Source organism: Pimephales promelas, chromosome 8, assembly GCF_988280905.1.
Source record: "Pimephales promelas chromosome 8, fPimPro1.hap1.1, whole genome shotgun sequence".
In the NCBI taxonomy this organism is placed as follows: Eukaryota; Metazoa; Chordata; class Actinopteri; order Cypriniformes; family Leuciscidae; genus Pimephales; species Pimephales promelas.
The window spans coordinates 37235277-37259157 of record NC_142776.1 but is presented as its reverse complement, the minus strand read 5'-3'; the positions used below and the strand labels follow the sequence as shown (position 1 = coordinate 37259157).

The 23881-nt window shown below is 36.2% G+C and overlaps 1 protein-coding gene across 5 annotated transcripts in view; it reads right to left on the bottom strand.

Annotated features, from left to right (window-relative positions):
- cdh22 (cadherin 22) overlaps window positions 1-23881 on the bottom strand; it is a 289056-nt gene that overhangs the window by 37624 nt on the left and 227551 nt on the right. For all 5 annotated transcript variants that reach the window (XM_089134499.1, XM_089134498.1, XM_089134502.1 and 2 more), the window contains 2 exons: window positions 19046-19182; window positions 9563-9684 (listed from right to left, as the gene is read on the bottom strand). In XM_089134499.1, coding sequence (XP_088990625.1) covers window positions 9563-9684; window positions 19046-19182 — 259 coding nt within the window. The remainder of the gene's footprint in view (window positions 1-9562; window positions 9685-19045; window positions 19183-23881) is intronic.

The following is a 23881-nucleotide window of genomic DNA, read 5'->3' as shown; positions in this document are numbered from 1 at the left end:
TTAACCTCTTAACTGTGACCCCCCCTTTTTTGAATAGACATGAAAATGCACATTTCGAACTTAAATGGCTGTAATTCAAGAATGCTTTGGAATATAGACATATGATTGGTCTTGTTTTAAAGAAGACATTTGGCAGATTTTTGTAGAAGTGAAATAAATTAAGAAAGTGAAACAGAAAAAAAGTTGTATGTAAAAATATGAATTATTCATATTTTACATAAAATATATATTTTCAAAACCTGGGCTACTCTTGATCAAAGCCAAAAATCTGAACAAGTTGTGTTTCAAATTTTAGATTGATATCTCAAAAAATGAGCTTTCAGTAAGATTTTGTTTGAGCGCAGTACCAAACTTTTTCACTAGGGCACAATCAGACTCCATTACTGCCCATATAAGGGCGCCTGCATTTCCATTCGTGTTTTGAGTGATATGAACCATTATTTTCACAATTTTCATACAATTTCTGAAGTAGAGATCCTATTCAGAAGTAGCATGGGAAGTTTGGCAGATTTTGATATGAATTGAACCTCTAAGAAACACATACAAAGAACACGCATGTAAGTCATAGCTAGCTGCCACGTCACAAATGGTGAATTTATTATTTTTTTCTTGATATTTCAAACTTTTCAGACCTTTTTTTTCCCAAAATAATTGAATGGATTCTATCTTTTGAACTTTTGGCATGAAAACAAACTGAGGTATCTACCATTTTTTCATGATTTTTCATGTTTACTGCTATTTTAATGCGTTAGCTAATGATCAATATTTGTTGCAGTATTTATTAATCTTTGTTAACATTAGTTAATCAAAATACAACTGTTTTTATTAAGTTCATCTCAGATCGAATCCATTAAACAATGTACAACGTTTGATAATAATAATGTGTTAGTAAATGTTGAAAATGGAACTTTACTGTAAACCTTTACTGTAACATTTTCAAACGGGGTTATGCATCAATAATTGAATTGAAAATGTCATTTAAAATTCCAATTCAGTCCATAATTGTAATAAAAATTGTATCGAATTTTAATTGAGCTTGCAAACACAATGAGAACCTAAAGAAATTTATACATTTTATCGTATTAGTTCATACATTTATTGACCAATATATCGGTTATTGGGTTTCAAACATAAAAAAAAATATTGGTTATCAGACAAAATTTTCATACCGGTCCATATCTAATATTTCGTAATAAGTTAACCTCAGTGGAACATATGCACACTACATTTCCCAGAATGCATCATTTGAGGTGAACTTCTTTGAATTACTTCCAATTCAACTTCTCGTGTGTTGTGGCCAATTCAATTTAAATTCACTCTAATTATTAAATAGCAAGAGTGAGCCAATTCTTCATTTCAACACTGCAATCCAATATGTAACATAACAAAACAAGCATTTCTCAAGTGATTTTGAGTATGCATATGGTTTTACAGTGTACTAATTATAGTATTTAAACATGTTTCTCTGTTCTTAAGATGAATGCATTGCCATATTCCTCATTTTTAAGCCTCTAAGTCTCTAAATTACTGGAGAAATGCTAAATCAGCTTAAGAGACAACAAGTAACTGTTCCCAACTTGAGAGCCAATCTCAACACAGCAACAAACCAGATATCATTGCTGACAGATTTATTCAAAACGCAACTCCAGTGAAGCACATAAACAAGTTCCCTCTCGTGACTCAGGCGTGGGTAAAAATGATGCATGTAAAAACGCCTCGCCGCTGAAGGATCCGCGACAGTGTTTATGTGGGGGACGGGGTTTGTGCGTCTTAAAGCGCCAATCTCAGGTGAGAGATAAATGACTCTAATTGTGTGTTCCTCCACAGGACTAATTCCCCCCCAATCACCCGAGTGATTAATCACAGAGCAAGAGAGCGTGAGCAAAGTTTGAACGCACAAACCGCATCTTACTCACCTAAGCCAATTTAGCCGACTCAACGCAATGGGGAACCCCGAGGTGATGGGAAACAAATCACGTAAACATGCCACAGGTTATCGTAAAGCTATTGCATCTGAAGCTACAGCAGGGGTCTTCCGGAGAATCCTGCGCTTAATGAGACAAATCTATTATGTTCAGCCATCACCTCTGTATTTGAGGGCTCGAGACGCTTGCAATTTTTCACCTTAAATGTGCTTCAGAAACAGCGGGTGTCACGGCCCTGGGTTTGAAGTTGTCCTGCTGAAAGATGAAATGTCCTTTTTCTATTCGACTCAGTATATACTGGTATAGACCAACGCCACTTTTGCGTCATCGAAGGGTAACGCCCCCTTTTGGGGGAAAACACCTCTATACTGTCTATGGGAAAACATACGGATTCCCATGAGAACAGAACTTGCACTAGATCTGCAAAGTTTCTTGATAGCAAAAATGGCACAAACTTAAAGAAGCTAACGTTACTGAATACGGGGTTACAGAGGTGTCCCTTTGAAATGGTCGAAAACTGGATTAATGACCCCACACAGCGGCCAAATATGGACTATTCATACATCTAACGTTACCACTATCTCGTGGAATCACCAAGTAAGTAGCCTTTTTTATTTATTCATTTATCATTTACACACTCACTGTAGCCTATGACAAACTACTAGACGATGAGGCCATGTCACTTGGATCATATTTAACTTGATTTAAGCTATTGACAGTTTTGTTGCCGACTAGCTATTAGAAAGACTAAGCTGTTAGCAGCTAACGTTACCTTATTAGACTATGTCAATAGCTTAAATCAAGTTAAATATGATCCATTCATCGTCTAGTTTGTCATACTGTGAGTGTTAATGAAAAAAAAGGCTACGTACTTGGTGATTCCACGAGATAGTGGTAACGTTAGATGTATGAATAGTCCATATTTGGCCGCTGTGTGGGGTCATTAATCCAGTTTTCGACCATTTCAAAGGGACACCTCTGTAACCCCGTATTCAGTAACGTTAGCTTCTTTAAGTTAGTGCCATTTTTGCTATCAAGAAACTTTGCAGATCTAGTGCGAGTTCTGTTCTCATGGGAATCCGTTTGTTTTCCCATAGACAGTATAGAGGTGTTTTCCCCCAAAAGGGGGCGTTACTCTTCGATGACGCAAAAGTGGCGTTGGTCTATTGTGTAGCGCTCAGTCTTTGTTCTGTCCACTGAGTTGCCCAGGTTAAAAGCAGCACCATGCACAGTGTATCACAGAGCTCATGATCGTGGTTGTTGAGGTGTGGGAACCACCCGTATCGCTTTGAGTTATCACACAAAAAGGACATTTTTTTTGTCACCCTTCTTTTAGGTAAACTATATTCTAACCATGTGACCCTTAAAAAGTCAATGCTGGTGACAATACGGCTTCTCTCGCAAGTTTCCTTCCAGTTCCAGAGCTTTCTGAGAACATTTTCTTGATGTGTGATTTGATATAGTTTGTACATGAAATCTGAAATCGACTGGATTTTCTTTCATGAAGGGATAGTTCACCCTAAAATAAAAAGCCTCACCCTCCAATGTTATCTTTTATTATCTTATTATATCATATTTTATACAAGATTGACAATGGCAATTGTTACATAGGCACAATATTGGCAGTATGGTGGTAGTGGGGATTGGGATGGTGATGGTAATGACAATGGTAGCCTAATAAATAATAAATGGTTACTTTGTTTACACATACACACACTCACACCCGCTCACATACACACTTAGATCAAACACTTAAATCACTCTTGTCACTGCTGGAATTATGGATTTACAAGATTGCTCATTACTGCACTATGTTGGTTTGTATGTATGCACTCTCAGAAAAAAAAAGGTACAAAAGCCGTCACTGGGGCTGTACCTTTTCAAAAGGTACACTTTTGTACCCAAAGGCTGCATATTGGTACCTTAGTGGTACATATTAGCACCTAAAATGTACATATTAGCACCTAAAATGTACATATTAGTACCTAAATACACATATTAGCACCTAAAATGTACATATTAGGACCTGAAATGGACATATTAGCACTGAAAATGTACATATTAGTACCTAAAATGTACATATTAGTACCTAAGTGTACATATTAGCACCGAAAATTTACATATTAGTACCTAAAATGTACATATTAGTACCTAAGTGTACATATTAGCACCTAAAATGTATATTAGCTCCTGAAATGGGCATTATCACCTTAAATGTACTTAGCACCTAAAATGTACATATTAGTACCTAAATGTATATATTAGCACCTAAAATGTACATATTAACACTTAAAATGTACATATTAGCACCTAAAATGGACAAAAGTTTACCTTTTGAAAAGGTACAGCCCCAGTGACAGCTTTTGTACCTTTTTTTCTGAGAGTGTGTCTGACTGTTAAATAAAAAATAAAAAAAGCCTCACCCTCATGTAATTCTAAACCCGTTTAAATCAGCCCGTTCTCATCCCAAGGCGTCATCTAACTGACGCTTTTGACCATGCGTCAACATCCGACGCTTTAGGCACCCAAGGGTGTCACTTAGATGACGCCTTGGGATGAGAATGTGTTGTTTGATTTAATTCTTATGAGGAACACAAAAGGAAATATTTTAAAGGAGCTGTATGCAAGATTGTGGCCAAAATTGGTACTGCAATCAATTTCAAATTAGGGTGTATCCCCGCCTTCCCCCATGCATGACTCGAGGTTGCCAGATATGCTGCAGGTTCCAGTAGGAATGTAGGCTGCTACAAGAAACTTCCAAAGGCAAGTGATGAGTCCTGCACAGTGCATTTTTTTTTTCTGTTCGGACTTTGTAACAATGTATTTCGGATTCATTTCGAGTTTTTGGGGGTTTCGTAGAATTTTTTTACCCGATTCCGACACGTTTGTATCTACAGCTGTGGTATCTAAAGAAAAGCTGGCAACCCGAATGCCGCAACAATACCGAGTCCGTGATTGCTAGATCGGTGGAGGGTGCAAAACACAAAATGACAACATTAACATCAGTTGAGGGCTGCAACTTCACTTTTTACTGTTGTCAGTGATATAAGTATTTGAAATGAACATTGATTTCTTAATGTCTAGTGACATATCAGGGAAAATGTATGATTCATTGAAATTTCTTGCATACAGCTCCTTTACAGGATGTTTTTGCCCATGAACAACATCGGACCCCATTGACTTTCATTATACGGACAAAAAAAAAAACCAGAAACATTCCTGAAAATATAACTTTTGTAATCTGCAAAATAAAGTCATAAGGGCTTGGAAGGAAAAATCTGGGTTCTTGTGCACGATTCATTGACGTATGCTATTCCAATAAATAACTACAATACAAACAAGCTAACCAACATACACACAATGATAAAAACATACGTACATAAGAGGGTTAAGCACATTCACTTTATGTCTTTGAAAGGCTCTTTAGTCTTCATTCTCACAGCTGTCATTCATATTCATATGAATAAATGAACCTTTATCTGGGAGTTTCTTCAGAACAAAAACATTGTTAATATAGTGATTTACTGGAGAATTTAATTAGTCTCAGGTATGTACTTGCAACAACTGTTTCATCTGTGCATCACAAAGACTAAAATGCTTGTAAGCAGCATACTTCAATGCTCAAGATTTGTCTTTGTACATTAAATATATATATATATATATATGAAGAGTTCAGATGCAAAAGCCTCTAAGTGCCATTTGAAATTTTCTTCTAGAATGATCATTTTTATCAGACTTGTATATTTAAGTTCAGTGATTTCACTTAAATGGCAATGATAATTACCTATTAATTGTTATTTAAGTGAAATTACTGAACTTACATATACAAGTTTGATAAAAATCATCATTAAAGAATAAAATTTCAAATGGCATTTAGAGGCTTTTGCATCTGAACTCTTCATATATATATATATATATCACGATTTGTCTTTGTACATTAAATATATATTTAATTTAAATAATTAAAATTGAGTATCAATTCTTAAAATCACACAAAAAAATTACTTCTTCCAGGTTTTGCACACCTGAGAATAAAATAAAATATATTTTAATAGTTAAACAACTTTAAAAAAACAGAAAGGAACAGTCATTCCTTTCTTTTTCCAAGGATAAAAACGAAAGACTACAAATGCCCTTCTTTCACACATCTGAAAAATGTAGTACAAAGGTAACTAGTTCTTTACAACAACAAAAAATCTCTAAGAGTCCTTAATCCCACATAACAGTCCACATTCAGTGGCTCTATTGTCGAGCGAAGCCCTCAAGCCACGCAGAAAGAAGGATTGCACACAATTTCCCATGACATCTCCAAAAGCAAACAACCTTTTGTTGTTCTGTACATTTCACGGATGCTCAAAAAGATGGGGCCATAAAATGTTCAAACGCACTGGATCAACAAATAAACAGAGCTTCCACGACAAATAACAGCTTAAAAAACTATTCTGCGCAGAGATGAGGGAGACAAAGAAAATCGCTATAAATGATATACATACGGACTGTAACACAGTCACTTTGGTGGGCTGAATGTTATATGATATACATTTTTCAGTTGTGAAATAATAAACTAAGTGCAATCTAGTGTTGTCAGTAATATTGACTTTTTTCAATACAAATCGATACAATAAAACAGTACAATGGGTCCATGAGTAAGGTCTTAAAGTGACAGCAGCCTAATATACCGGCTGCCAAATTATGAGATACTATTAAAGATATCTATATGGTATTATTCGGACTCCTCTATGTTTATCAGAGTCCAAATTGTGGCCAGTAAAGCCACAGAACCTTGAGGCGGATGGGCTACAACAGCAGAAGACCCCACCGGGTACCACTCATCTCCGCTACAAATAGGAAAAAGAGGCAAGAACTCACCAAAATTGGACAATTGAAGACTGGAAAAATGTGGCCTGGTCTGATGAGTCTCGATTTCTGTTTAGTAGAGTCGTAAACAGAATGAGAACATGGATCCATCATGCCTTGTTACCACTGTGCAGGCTGGTGGTGGTGGTGTAATGGTGTGTTTTCTTGGCACACTTTAGGCCCCTTAGTGCCAATTGGGCATCGTTTAAATGCCACGGCCTACCTGAGCATTGTTTCTGACCATGTCCATCCCTTTATGGCCACCATGTCCCCATCCTCTGATGACTACTTCCAGCAGGATAATGCACCATGTCACAAAGCTGGAATCATTTCTTGAACATGTCAATGAGTTGACTGTACTAAAATGGCCGCCACAGTCACCAGATCTCAACCCAATAGAGCATCTTTGGGATGTGGAGGAACGGGAGCTTCATCCCACAAATCTCCATCAACTGCAAGATGCTATCCTATCAATATGGGCCAACATTTCTGAAGAATGCTTGTTGAATCAATGCCACGTAGAATTAAGGCAGTTCTGAAGGCGAAAGGGGGTCAAACTGTTCCTAATAATCCTTTAGGTGAGTGTATATGTAAGCAATAAGGTACGAGAGGCTGTGCTGTATTGTGAATAAGTAACGGCTGAAATGGTGTTGTTATGTTGCGTTCACGTGCTATGGAAAATAGGATATTTTCCACTTTTGAACTGGTATTTACCAGTGTGTTGCGTTCAAGTGCTTTTGTTGTCGTAATGTGGTAAAAAGATGGAGATCCAGACCTGTTATTTAGCTAAAACTATTTTAGATTGCTTAAGTCATCTGCAACAGCAAGAAAATGATTTATAAAAACTCAAAAGGTAAATAATATGCTAATATATTTTCTAGATCGTGTATAGTATTTATTTGATGGCTCTCCGCCATTTTGAAATGGTCAAAGGTTACTCGGCAACTCGTCCATCAAAATATTCTATGAGTTGCCCAGTAGAAAATACCACATAAGGGGGTGTTCATATGTCGGATTTTGTTATTTACCATAATTACCATAGCACATGAACGCAGCATTAGGCACGACGCGAAGCGGAGTGATATACAGAACTGTTGGGTGAAGCGGTCATAGCCGTGTTTTATCGACCAATCAGAATCAAGGATTGGAACTAACCATTTAATAAATATAGCTCAGATTGTGACTAATGCCAATACAATGTCTCTTCGTAACTTGAATAAAAAGAAGTGTCACAAACTACTGTCACATGCACAACCTGCTCAATGTCAAGTACATGATTACTCGGCTATTCTAATGTTTAGTTGTAGCCCGTGGATAAAGACGTGCAAATGACTAGTCAATGGAAGTACAAAGCAGAACAAACCCTATTCTATGGCTTCTTCAGAGCAGTCATGTCAGCTTTATTTATATAGTACTTCACAGCTTCACAGTCCCAACTGAAGCAAACACTGATCTCCATAATGGTGACTTAAAATTGTGATTTTTCACCTTCAGTGATTACTTTTTTTTTTAAAGTGGCACCAGTTACAATGGAATCACAATTACAGGCAACAATGTATCACACATTTGAGACACGGTTGTCATGACAATGGCAGAGTTTGCAATTGCGATAAACAGGATAATAACAGTGGTAATGTTGTAAGATTGATCAATGAGGAAACTATGGATTGAAAAGAGTAACACATAGTTTAGGAGACTTTACATATAAAGACTAAAATTTCGCAGCCAATTTAAGAAATAAAGCAGCTTTGGGAACAGGGATTTTCTATTCTTCAGAAATTCAACATGAACAGTCGGCATGAAGGTAAACAAATAATGACATACGTTTCATTTTTTTTTGGCTGAACGTGTGTTCTTTTATTCCACGTGTAAACAAAAGCAACAAGTCTCTCCGACGCACTGCAGGTGAGTGTGACTGGACACTGCACACTTTTTTCACAACTAGTTTATAAATTGCCTTTGGGACGAAATGTCAGACGGATCATTCTTTCCAATTGAAAAAGGTCCACAGTAGGAGCAAAGCAATAATGAAACTATTTTGACAAAAGCAGGAAAGCGATTGGCTCCGTACTAAATCTGACACGCCGTGATTGTTCTGCCACGACACCAATGCTTCTGTCCAGGTTGGGAGGTCTTGTGAGGTCAGTGGAGGTCGTGCAGTATATCTCTCAGATGCTTCACTTTTTAGGACACGACCAAATAGGAGGGAGAGATTGGTGAGTCGAGCCAAACTACATTAGCCCAGCGAGATCAGACGTGATATTGAGCTTTGGAAAAACAAATCTTGTTAGACGTTGTAAACTGCCGTCAAACTGAATCAGGGAGGCCATGCTGAGAGCGGCATTCCCACAATGCAATTAGACTCTCGCCACTTCATCACGCCGCACACCTGATGTTCCCCAAGCGCTCTGCGACTGATCTATATATTAACGGTGAGCCCAGCTGTCTGAGAGGAGCCGTCTGATGTCAGATTACATATGCGTTTCATGGAAATGACAGTTTTTCCCTTCCAGGTACCAATCGCAGCTGACAGCTTTATCAACACGAGAAGCCATTGGGAACAACTAAGTCAGTGTCTTCTGACTGGAGATATCACCCTGAGAAAATCGACAGCGCACATGCAATACTGATGATTTTTGTGTGCGGAACAACATATCTCATTTCCGCTGCCTTTCAAACGCTGATGCGATCAAAGCGAAGCGCGTCTGGCGAGCGTGATTTCTGATTAGATTGATGAGACTTCTCAATGTGCAAAACATAGAGGCGTCATGTTATCTCACCTGGCCAGGCTTGGCATCCTCGCAGATTGAAGCCTCGTAAGGGGTGGCGAGTTCGGGAGGGTTGTCGTTGACGTCCAGGATTCGGATGCTCACCGCCGACTGAGACGACATGGACTGGTTATCTGAGGGAGACAGAGATGAAACAATCATCATGATGGACAAGAGGTCACATGCAGTTCTAAAAGTTAAAAAAATGATATTAGTGTAGTGTTCAACACTAATGGAAACACACACGGAAGTGTTACTAGTATCTCGAGTGTTGTTTCTATATAAAAATGTTGATACGATGTAACGCATTTGCTCTGGTTCTTGTTTAAATTATTTTGTTTTATTATTATGCTTGTTGTTGTCAGCTGTCGTTGTTGTACAAGCAGAATGAGACGGTTGTTCGGTGTTGTGTTTGTCCCGCCCCTCCTCCACTGTGATTGGATGGCTGGGTAAGAAGTGACAGGTTCACCCAAAGATGAACATTGTTCAACTCTCTGCGACTGGTGAAAAACACAGAGCGCTCAGTGTGAAACAGACACAAAGTGCCTCATTTACACTTGGTATATGCTAATGTTGTTTTAAAAACGCGATGCTCCCATTGAAAACAATTGGAGAAATACACCAGCCGTGTGAAAATAACGCTTTGGTGGACACAGGGCATATAAGTCACTTTAGATAAAGCCATCTGCCAAATGCACCCCCCCCCCACCCCCCACACACACACAGTTTATTTGGCTCCAGACTCAAGAATGTTAAAGTGCTAAAATATGAGTGTTAATTTAACACTCAAGAGTGATAAAGTTAATGAGCTAATTATGTGGTAAATTGAATGATGATTGACCATCATTGAAGTCACCTGAAGTCAACAAGCAGAATCACTGACGGAGAAAATCTTATTTTCGAAGTCACCATTATGGTGATCATTGTTTGCTTTAGTTGGCCTCTTGACCCCTTAACTATTAACATTAGAATTAGTTTGGCTGTTGTAACTGTATTAATAGAAAAGGTGATCAGGTGGTGTTGGTTATGGTTTGACATAATCATTGTTTGACCAGAATAACAAAACTAATTTAGAGCATTCAGTCCAATAAAATTAGTTCTGATCAAAAGAGTTACAAAAATATACTTATAATATAATATATGAATAAATTATGATCTGATTTGCCTTTTCCTAATTGAATATTCTGTTTGTCACCATTGTTGAGATTCATACATTGATTCTTGATGTCTGTGAGTGCCTAAAAGAAAGATTTTTTTTATTTTTTTTTTATCAGAACAACTTTTAAGAAAGCCTTTTAATTGTTTAAAAAATTCTGGATCTTACACTGTAGAATCACTGTGATGCTGTAATCAACAATATACATTTAAGTCAGAGATTTGGTTCTAAATTAGTTCAGAGATTCAGGTCAACTGATGATTTTGGTGTCTGATGACACCATCAGATCATCTTTTCTCTTTGTTCATCTGGCCAACAACAAAAATCTAAAGTAAGAAATGTAAGGGTTAACTGCCCAACTGAAGCAAACACTGATCTCCATAATGGTGACTTAAAATTGTGATTTTTCACCTTCAGTGATTACTTTTTTTTTAAAAGTGGCACCAGTTACAATGGAATCACAATTACAGGCAACAATGTATCACACATTTGAGACACTGTTGTCATGACAATGGCAGAGTTTGCGATGGCCACATCTGTGAGATCCAGAACAAAGCAAACCCACCACTGCTCTCAAATTAACACACAGATTCTCTTATTGTGTCCCTGCAAATAATAAGTAAAGCACTTGAGTCCACTGAAACTGTATTTTGCATGCATATTTTACAGGACAGTAAAACTGAAATCATCCTCTGCGAGTCACTGACCTGCACAACACACAGGGTGCACTTTATTAAGTCTGTAACACCGCCGAATATAAAACAGAAGCATTGAAGTATGTCACACTACTGGACTGCCATCACAGTTTGTGTCTGAGTCACTTCTACAGTAATGATATTCTGCCAGCGGGGAATTCATCAGGAATCGAATTCTTCTACATTTTTGAGAAAATTTTCAATTAGCAAGTCAATTTCTAAGAGATGAACAACATCATAGAACATTTTAATGATAAGAGCACACCGTTTGGGTCTGGCATAATCATATAAACACAGATAAATGGATTCAATATCGGGCTGCAATATCATTTTAATCATGGCCTTATTAAGCTACAAAAATATTATTGGGAAATGTGTACATAATTAGTTCGTATAAGTAAAATGATTAAGTAATTTAAAAAGCTCTCTGTGTTGGGTGTGACTGATCCTTAGCTAAATTCTGCGCTTCATTATTTCATTAGAAATGTTTTAATTTTCATAAGAGATGCTTCTCGCCAGCACAGCAGGCCATGGAGAGACCCAGTGTTTTCATTGTTATGAGACATAATTACCTTTTTTAATTAACACAGCAGTAATGCTTGTGTTTATTTGCAGGGATGTACAGTAGTCCACGCATGTTATGTTATTTAGCATATGCAAATTGGGTCTATGCTAATTTAAATATGCTGTTTCATTGCCTTGTTTTTCAAGCCTTGCTCATGCATTATAAAACACAAACCCATTTGTAAAGCAAAAATACATTTCTGGAAGTCAGCAAATTTACCCCAAAATCAAAAGAAAGAAAAGAGAAGCTATTTTATAATAATGATTTTATATATTATATCTAATGCATGAAAAACAAACAATTGAACAATTTAGCTAAATTTAGCTAAATCGTACATATTTTACGAATTAGCAAATTCGTATGAATTCGTACGAATGACCTAGCCCTGACCCCGCCCCTAAACATAACCGTCACGTGGGTTTAGACAAATCGTACAAATTTGTACGAGTGAGGTCGTATGAATTAGTACGAATTAGCCACTTTTGAATCACTCGTACGAATTCGTACGAATTGGTCGTGAGATAGGGTAGGATATTTTGCTTATATTTTCAAGTTAAAATAAAAGTGAACGAACAAAGGAAAGAACGAATGAATAAAATAACTATTTCAACTATATGTAAACTGCAAAGCATTCATTCTGGTGGTGTTTACTTTATTGCCTGATATTTCGCTGATTTAAAAAAAGTGAATTTAAAATGTCATTGTAAATCATTTCATTTTAAAATATTTTCGCTTTTTATTCTTTGATAGATTCGGACATTCTTTCAAGAGAGTCACCCAAATACACCAAGAAGACAATGGAAAAAGCGAGGAACAGATTTCCAGTTTTATTCCCCTAAAGCAGGCGGTACGTTCTCTGTGCTTATAGAGCACACATCAGATCTAAATTCATCTACCGTACCGATGTGTGTCTGCGATATGAAGAGAAGGGATTCAGGCAGATTACAAGATGCAGGTCTTCTGCTACCTGCCCAGCAGATGCTGGACGGCCACATATCTTCATGACATATTACCAGTCAGGTACTATATTAGAAAACAGCCACTTCAAACCTATTGGAAAGCATGTGGACAGAGGAAATGAAGTCCTGTGGGGTATGGCAGTACAGTCAATCCAACAGGACAGGCGGGGGATCAACAATCTATGTCTCAAGCATGTAAATGCCCCAGCAATAAACACTGATCGTCAGTAACAGCAAATCATAAAGGATGATCTATGACTACAATGCGCTTGACCAATCATGGTTTCGGGAAACAATCGTGACTAACTAGTTGATTTCTTCAACGATGCATAATACTATGGTAGTTAAGCAGCGACTTAACGTCATTGTACGGCAAACACACCCCTGAGCGTTACTGACAGACTGGGAAGAGAGGAGTTGCAACAATGGAGAACAGAAAGCCCAAGTCGAGCCCAAAAACGAAATCAAGACTCTATCTTAATAGATCCTCGTTAGCTTAATAGTGTGGAGGGTTATTGCACATAGATCTAAATACAATATATCAAACACTAAACTGAATGAAAACTATGCATAGTCTTCCATACGTTGAAATGAGATCGAATGCATATTTATTTACTCTTCAGTTACATGTTCAAAATGGCCCCATGTGAATAAGATCACATTGTCTGCATATTGAGAGAACAACATATTTAAACAATGTCAACATCTTTTTCATGATTCAAATCCAGTCAAATATTTGTCTAAAATCAAGAAAAAAGTTCACATTGCCTTTGGTGCATTTCTGACTCATATGAGCTCCAGTGGGAGTGGACTCGCGGCGGGCTCAACCTTCCCTGCGCGCTAGCTGGCACTGCGTTAGTATAACTGACACAGACTGCAGACCTATGGCCTAAATATGAAATTAAACTCGTCTTGTTTTATCAGCTCTCCCGGTTGCACTAACCGTGCCTAATGAGCTTCAAATGTTGAGCAAATTGACAAAACAATATCTCTGTCCTCAACCCACGCCAGAAGACATGAGAAGCACATCCAAGAGCAACAGTTTAGCATGAAAGCAACAAGTGAATATTTTTTACTCTGAATAAGCTTGAGTAATTTAAAATAGTATAAAGTGGGGTAAATTTGACTTTTAATTGTAAAATCACTGCTTTATTGTACTGCGTCTTGGCCACACAGACAGAGGATGTCAGACACAATAACATCACTGAGCTCGAGTCATCGCTCTTCAAGAAATGCCTGAATCATGATGTTGAACTTCATCTGACTCCTCAAGAATAAAACAATCATCGCCAGTACAGCCAGTTTACTTACAAGAGTAGATAGATAGACAGACGGACGGACGGACGGACGGAAAGACAGACAAACAGATAGACAGATAGATAGACAGATAGATAGGTAGATAGATAGATAGATAGACAGACAGACAGACAGACAGACAGGTAGGTAGATAGATAGATAGATAGATAGATAGATAGATAGATAGATAGATAGATAGATAGATAGATAGATAGATAGATAGATAGATAGATAGATAGACAGATGGACAGACGGACAGACAAACAGACAGACAGACAGACAGACAGATAGATAGACAGATAGATAGATAGATAGATAGATAGATAGATAGATAGATAGATAGATAGATAGATAGATAGATAGATAGATAGATAGATAGATAGATAGATAGATAGATAGATAGATAGATAGATAGGTAGATAGATAGATAGATAGATAGATAGATAGATAGATAGATAGATAGATAGATAGATAGATAGATAGATAGATAGATAGATAGATAGATAGATAGATAGATAGATAGATAGATAGATAGATAGATAGATAGATAGATAGATAGATAGATAGATAGATAGATAGATAGACGGACGGACGGACGGACGGACTGATGGATGGAAAGAGAGACAGACAGACAGATAGATAGATAGATAGATAGATAGATAGATAGATAGATAGATAGATAGATAGATAGATAGATAGATAGATAGATAGATAGATAGATAGATAGATAGATAGATAGATAGATAGATAGATAGATAGATAGATAGATTGATTGATATTTAAATAGATATTTGACCACTGTTTATGATTAAAATGGTTTGCAATGACATTAATTTTAATTTACGCCAGGAGTGCAAAATAATGAATCAGTAAAGTTCATATTCTGAATAGAAATCATCCCTCATAAAGCTTTCATTCACGTTTGCTCCGGTTTGTTTGTGCTCAAATACATGCAATATACAGCATCCACCAGGGCAATTACTCCAATGGTGCGCATATTTGGAGAAATAATGATTAATTATCACATATTTGTGAAAAATATTTTGTCATACAGAATAGCATTTCTATTCATTTTCCACTGAATTATGCGATCTGAAGAGCGGTCTTGTAAGGGGTTAACACAAGTTGCCAAAGGGTGTGAGAAAATAAAAAACTTTTATTCTCGATGTCAAATGGTGCTCACCAAATCCAACTTTATTGTGTTATGTTATTTTCATCATGGACACTTTAAATTCAAGAATCAAAAATCATCGATTACCCTTGTACAATAAACTACACTGATCCGAAGCAAAGCCACGTGAGAAGCCGTGAATCACTGAAGCTCTTCACATTAAAAATGAAGGCACGGTGATTACAGAAGTGTCTTTTCTAGATACAAATAAACCTCTCTGTATTTCCAATGGGCCAATTTTAGAGCAGGAACATTGAAATTGTTACAAATCCAGGGAGAGTGCAGTGCAGTTATTTTTCACTCTCCACACCAAATGTCCTTTCTGTCGAGATAAAGACACAACTGTGTTCATAGTATCTCTTTACCCTAAGGGCAAGACATAATGGTTTTTCCTCTATTTATCACCTGAAAAAGACGAAGAGAGTAAGAGAGAGAGAGAGAAACCCTGTCTGCAGTTTGATATCTTACACTCGATCAAACGCACAGAAATTATATGTCAGTCTTCTTCAGCTGATAGGATTCTGCAGCGAGCCAGAGCTCTGCCAGACTTTCTGACAGTAAAAAGTGTCGTGCCAAGACTTCAGACCTGATAACTCCCTCCGGACAGAAAAGAAAATTTCATCCCCTCAAGTCAACTTTTCACAGCGCAAGTGATGTGCACGTGTTCTGCTTTAGTAGGACTAAACCGACGGCCTTGGAAAGATTGAAATTGTATTTATTCGCAGCCAACTGAACTGAGGCATATTGAACAGCGCATGACGGAGCTGAAAGGTCTTCCCAGATTTTGTCTGAAATATCATATTTACTAATATCACCACCAGCAATGGCGCATGAAACGCTCTCCACACATCGATCTGCAGACGCAACTCTTCAATGAACACTCATTACGTTCTCGAGTGGAGTGTGAAATTTTAAAATACGAATGTACGGGGGAATTATAAAAAGCATTTCCAAACCGGCCACTCGATGCCTCGTTGCCCACGGACTCTGATTCCATGTGTTTTGCAGTGAACGAGCACAGGCTGGAATTCACTGGGAATTTTGATTAAGCCGTCGACTTCGATAATGGTACTTTTTTGCCTCTATTTAGCAGCAAAACACAGGTATTTGAGTCTGAGATTGGGATCGAAGCATTTTCCATCAACTTTACTGTGACAGATCTTGACTAAACCCCAAGATGTGACACAACTGACATGTCTTGATAAAAACAAAATCTGTTAAGAGATCTATCTCCGCTCAGCTAATAGATCTACATACAAAAAAAAAGAAGAAATAGTGGCCTCAAATTGTATTCGGACACTTACAAATGCCGTTGCATTATATCAAGTGTCTGCATTTGTGCTCAAAAGTGTATTTTTGTGTACATTTGCATTATATTATATAATCTCACTGCATGGTATCTAATGCAATGACATTCAGACCATCTGACAATAAACCATTGCGCAGTTTTTAAAGTTGATTTCTACATCAATCTATCATGCAAAAACATGAACACAATAACTGCTTAGCTACATCCACCAATCTAGCTTTGTTATCTCAGATTTATCTTTATAAGACACTGTTAGCATCCCAGAGTGCTTTGCTAATGTTTCCATTACACTCTAAAAAATGCTGGGTTATTCAACCCAAATTTGGGTCAAATATGGACAAACCCAAATTTTGGGTTAAAAATGTCATTTAAACATTTAACCCAATGGCTGAGTTTGTCCATATTTGAACCAGAGATGGGTTAAAACAACCCAGCATTTTTTAGAGTGTATGCTATGAAAATGTGATTTCTGAATGTTCAAAAAGTCACGTTTTTCTTAAATGTTTTGAAAACTATTTTTTTTTTCTTGGTTATGCGAACTTTAAAGGGATAGTACACTCTAAAAAATGCTGGGTTATTTCAACCCAAATTTGGGTCAAATATTGACAAACCCAAATGTTGGGTTAAACATGAAATAAAATAAAAAATGTACAGTTGAAAGTGAAAGTTGAATGAAAAATTTTAAATTATATTTTTAACCCAACATTTGGGTTTGTTCATAATGGACCCAATTTTGGTTTAAAACAACCAAGCATTTTTTAGAGTGCTATAAAAATGTGATTTCTGAATGTTCAAAAAGTCCTGTTTTACTTAAATTTTTTGAAAACTATTTTTTATTTTCTTGGTTATGCAAACTTTAAAGAGATAGTTCATGCAAAGTGAAAATTCTGTCATTATTTAATCATACAGTGTACACTCTAAAAAATGCTGGGTTATTTCAACCCAAATTTGGGTCAAATATCGACAAACCCAAATGTTGGGTTAAACATGAAATAAAAAAAAAATGTACAGTTGAAAGTGAAAGTTGAAGTTGGATTAAAATTTTAAATGATATTTTTAACCCAACATTAGGGTTTGTTCATATTGGACCCAATGTTGGTTTAAAACAACCCAGCATTTTTTAGAGTGATGAAAATGTGATTTCTGAACGTTCAAAAAGTCCTGTTTTTCTTAAATGTTTTGAAAACAATTTTTTTTTCTTGGTTATGCAAACTTTAAAGAGATAGTTCATGCAAAATGAAAATTCTGTCAGTATTTAATCATACAGTGTACACTCTTAAAAATGCTGGGTTATTTCAACCCAAATTTGGGTCAAATATGGACAAACCCAAATTTTGGGTTAAAAATGTAATTTAAACATTTAACCCAATGGCTGAGTTTGTCCATATTTGACCCAGAGATGGGTTAAAACAACCCAGCATTTTTTAGAGTGTATGAGTGTTATGAAAATGTGATTTCTGAATGTTAAAAAAGTGCTGTTTTTCTTAAATGTTTTGAAAACTATTTTTTTATTTAATTTTCTTGGTTATGCAAATTTTAAAGGGATAGTTTATGCAAAATGAAAATTCTGTCATTATTTAATCATACAGTGTACACTCTAAAAAATGCTGGGTTTTTTCAACCCAAATTTGGGTCAAATATTGACAAACCCAAATGTTGGGTTAAAATGCAATTTAAAAAATGTACAGTTGAAAGTGAAAGTTGAAGTTGGATTAAAATTTTTAATTATATTTTTAAACCAACATTTGGGTTTGTCCATATTTGACCCAATTAAAACAACCCAGCATAGCTTAGAGTGAATGAATTTCTAGTACGAGGGGGGGAAAAAACACCATGGAAGTCAATGGGGTCCGTCAACTGTTCGGTTACTCACATTCTTCATAACTTCTTCTTTTGTGTTCAGCAGAAGAAAGAAATTCATACAGGAATGGAACAATTTTCAAATATCCCTTTAATATAAACATTCCATTTGATCATTCTTCAAACATTAGTGGAATGTTATTTTTTGAATGTTTATCTTGAGCGTTCTAAAGCAAATAGTAGCTTTCAAAATGTTAGATGAATGTCAAACTAAAATGTTTCAGGACAAAATAATGTATTTGTGCCAGAACATTATTACTAGACCAGATAACTTTGAACAAACATTGTATTAACGTTACTGGAATAACGTTTGTTCAAAATTTGCCAGAATGCTCCCCGTTAGGTGGGATCATATTTCAGCAAACGGCATATTGAACTGAAAGCCATCCCTCTGTTTTGACTTTAAAGGGAATTATTCCTCTGAATTAGATGCACAGAATTCGTAGACGACTGAAATCGGAGCGATTGATGAAGTGAAGTGTACCTGCTTCCACCGCTGTAACCGTGATGTTGTGCCAGCCGGCCGTCTCTCGGTCCAGGATCTTTCCCAGAGTGATAGCACCTGTTACAGGATCGATGTTAAAGATCTGCTCCTCGTCTGTGCTTCGGTCTATGGAGAACCTGGGCATAAAGGACAAACACGGGTTTAAAGAGACACTCACTCAAAACCTTTTTTTTTTCAATAATTTTTCCATTAAAACAAAATGGACTGGGGCTGCCAAGCACTAAAAGAACATGAAAATGAACAGAGCATCTGGACCTCCACCCTAATGCAACTGAGAACTTTTTTTTGGCATACAGCTAAACATGCAACAAATTCAATACCATAGATGAAGAATAACAGGGAAGAGAGGAAATTGCACACTAATGTCATGGTTTGTGAACGCTTAATGGTGCAACGGTCTATTTGGATACTTTGATGGTGCCCTGACAGCAACTGGCCGTCCACGTTTCCATCATATATAATTACATACTACAAAACGGATTCTGAAAACATGTCACCCATACACACTTTTCTCCAAATGCCATTTAACCAAATGTGCTATTTTTCAGGTAGCTGCAAGAAAAATGTCAACAGTTTAACTAACTTGCAAGATACTCTTCAAACTTGTCATAATAGTTGTCGACCTGATGAAAGATCAATAAAGAAAGTTGGTGCCAATGTTCACTTTAGAAACCGCTGTGACAACACAGAGAATGAACTTGAGTTGGATTTGGAATTGAATTAATAATGTATTTTATATTCCCATTCAGTTTCTTGAACTGATATGGAACACACAATCTGTATGGAGGTGCATTAAAATGAACTAAAATTCAAGGGAATTCCTATGATTGCAATTTTCAATTTTTATATATAAAGTTCAGGAAAATTAGATTAGATTTATATATATATATATATATATATATATATAGAGAGAGAGAGAGAGAGAGAGAGAGAGAGAGAGAGAGCGCCGAAGTGATGACGTCACTTTGTAGGACAACTCGGAAGCTAGCGGCGCATGGGTTCCCTCAGTCGAAAAGCAATGCATTTTCCCCATAGACTTTTGGAAAATCACAAAAAATAAGATCTGTGTTTAACAAAGAGTTGTGACCCTTACACATTTTGTCTATCAAGATAATCTTTACAAGTTAATCCAAAATGTATACATTTTGAAGCCTATATAAAGATTTTAAAAACACAATAAAGTTTAAAAAACCATAAGCAGGTTATAACTATGTGTAGTAAGTTTTTGTGTTAGTACTTCAATATAAACTAAACAAAATTAAATAAAAAAATCCATGGAAACTAACAGAAATATGTTTTATACATTTTTATATGCATATATTATTTCAAGTTAAAAATGGTTATTAATAATAAAACAGACAGACAGACAGACAGACAGTAAGACAGATAGATAGATAGATAGATAGATAGATAGATAGATAGATAGATAGATAGATAGATAGATAGATAGATAGATAGATAGATAGATAGATAGATAGATAGATAGATAGATAGATAGATAGATAGATAGATAGATAGATAGATAGATATTCATCATTAAAACACTAACTATAATTTCTCGTCATGAATTGTGAGGACAAAGTACTTACATTGCCCCCTCCAAACAAATGATTAATATTTCATACTGTGCTTTGATAAACCATTGCATATTTTCATCCCATGTGGAATACAATCACCTCTGACAGAATGATGAGGTGACGAAACTCAATGAGGTTTTTGTAATTTTTCACACTGACTTGCTTTACTCACTTCACTTTTTAAGACCCTGGGGGTTTAATGTCAGCTTCTGCAGTTTTAGACTTTATATGGAATACACATTTATACAAATTAATTCACTTCTTATTTTACCTTGCGCTTATTACTCTGTGCCAATAGGTTAAGGCGGCTCTTTGGAAATAGTTAAAGTGCCCAAAGGGAGATGGCAGAGAATAACCTATTAAAGCTGAGGTGGAGAAGAGTCTGAATTTAGTCTGTGGAAAAGATTTTTCAACTACATTATTCTTATTGACTTTTAATGAAGCACAAGTCCAGAGCTGGTTGATTTAAAAAAAAGTCCTTGAGTTGTTGCATGTATTACAGTAATGTACAACTGCATTTAAATACATGCTTCATATACTGATAAAGAACAACAAAAAAAAGCATGGAAATAAGAAGTCTGATTGCTTCACCTCCATCCTCAAAATCAGTGTGACCCAAACGTTTTAAACATTGAGAAAAATAAAATCCTGCTCTATTGCACAGATTCCTCAGTTTTTTGTCTTGTTTTCCAGTAAAAACATCCTTATATTGAGAAACATTTGAGAAGCATAATGACTTGCGATGTTAAGAAGAGATGAAAATTTATCAAATTTAAGCAACCTTAGGCTTAACAATTAACCAGACGACATTGCAGCAACAAATGTGACACGACTACGAGACACCACGAAATCACAGCCAATCAGAAGAGTGTGTGGGCGGAGTCTCTCTACAAGCGCACTGCACTCTCAACCAAAATAATCCAAAATCCCAACCAATCAGAAGAGTGTGTGGGCGGAGTCTCTCGACAACTGCACTACACTCACAACCAAAATAATCCAAAATCACAGCCAATCAGAAGAGTGTGTGGGCGGAGTCTCCATGCAAGCGCACTACACTCTCAACCAAATCAATCCAAAATCACATCCAATCAGAAGAGTGTGTGGGCGGAGTCTCTCTACAAGCGCACTACACTCACAACCAAATCAATTAAAAATCACAGCCAATCAGAAGAGTGTGTGGGCGGAGTCTCTCTACAACTGCACTACACTCACAACCAAATCAATCCAAAATCACAGCCAATCAGAAGAGTGTGTGGGCGGAGTCTCTCTACAACTGGATTACACTCTCAACCAAATCAATTAAAAATCACATCCAATCAGAAGAGTGTGTGGGCGGAGTCTCTCTACAAGCGCACTGCACTCTCAACCAAATCAATCAAAAATCACAGCCAATCAGAAGAGAATGAGGTTAGAGTCTGATAAATTCACAAATATTACATATATAAATGTACCACTGAAAGAATTCTTAATATTTTTGTCTGGTTATCCGTTCTTCTTAATTCGAAATTCTTAAATCAAGATCAATAACATTGACTTAAGTTAGAAAATTAAAAGAAGAATAATGTGGGGTAAGAAAAATCAACTTAATTCAAGGGGGGAATGACTATTTTTACTTGTTATAAGGCAAAAACTCCCTTGTATCTTGATTTAAGAATGTTTAGATATTTTTACTGGAAAACAAAACAAAATTGTGATTTTTTTTTTTTTACTATTGTTTTTTTTCACTGAAGTACCAATGTCCCTCTTGGAGCTCATAAAAAGCCACAGCCACAAAGAAAACAAACAAATATTTCCCTCTCCAAATAGCAGGATTGTGTTTTCCAGCAGGTACCGTGCGCTCTGAGGGCTCGGCCCAGCCCGTGTGCCGCTGGTATTGGGTGGTTCGGGCACAAGAGAGAGTGATGGGGCTCTGGGCAAAGCCTCTGTTTGCTAGCCGAGTCCAATGGAGATGATTAAAGTGGTACCGATGGGCAATGGCTCCATGCCATATGCAGATGTGTGCCAGCCAACCAGCCGAGTTGCTTGCCACTGCGCTGTGCTTTATAACACCTGGAGCACTTTGAGTGCAGCCTCATGCATTTTTAATGGAGGTAATTTGCAAAGGCTATGTGTATGTGTGCCAGAGAGACTATACGGCCAGCCAAAGCATTTTACTTCCCTTGTGCGTCACCTTTGAGCAGCAGCAATGAGTAAATCATATTTCGGTGCGCTGATGGCTCTGGAGAATAAAGAGCTCCATCAGGATGTCCAATTGCATGATAAAAATGCAGGGCGGGCATATTTGGTAATGGTAATTCAGATGGCATGCCTACAGACCACCCTCAGCGTTCGCCCACCATCTGATGCATTTACTAAAATAGAAACAAACGCAAGTTCCTCATTGCCACAGATTAACTGGTTAGACGTTAGAGTCATCAAATGGTGAAAAGCAGGTTTTAATTTGTGACCGAACACCACTGGAATTGGATCCAACATCTATTTCAGTGGATCCACCACGAAAATTATTGACCTGTAGATTATAAAATGATGTGACCTTTACATTTAATTTTTTTTAGGCTATACAAAAAAAAAAAAAACATATATATATATAGAGTTCAGATGCAAAAGGCTCTAAGTGCCATTTGAAATTTTCTTCTAGAATGATCATTTTTATCAAGCTTGTATAATTAAGTTGCCATTTAAGTGAAATTACTGAATTTATATATATATATATATATATATATATATATATATGTGTGTTTAAATAATATATCGCGATTAATCGTTGCCCAGCCCTATATTAATCGCGATATATTATTTAAACATAAAAAAGTTTGTGTTTAAATAATATGTGTGTAGTATGTATAATTATTTTGTATATATAAATAGACACACATGCATGTAAATGTGTTGAAAAATGTGTTACTAATGTATCAAATATTTATATTTATACTTAATATTAATTATGTAAACAGTAAATATATATAAAATATATACATGCAAATATTTCGTAAATATATACATGCATGTGTGTGAATTTATATATATATATATTCTAAATTTAGAAATTAGAAAAGTTTGCTTCAGAAAAAAACAATAATTGTTTTTTTTTTTATTTAAAGGGGAATAGCCAACAATGTAGAATGAAAAAATATAAAAATAAAAGCTAATTAAAAATATTAAGAAATCCTATAATTGTATGTAAATAATAGTAAAATTATACTGATTAAAAAAAATCAATAAACAAAATAATTATAAA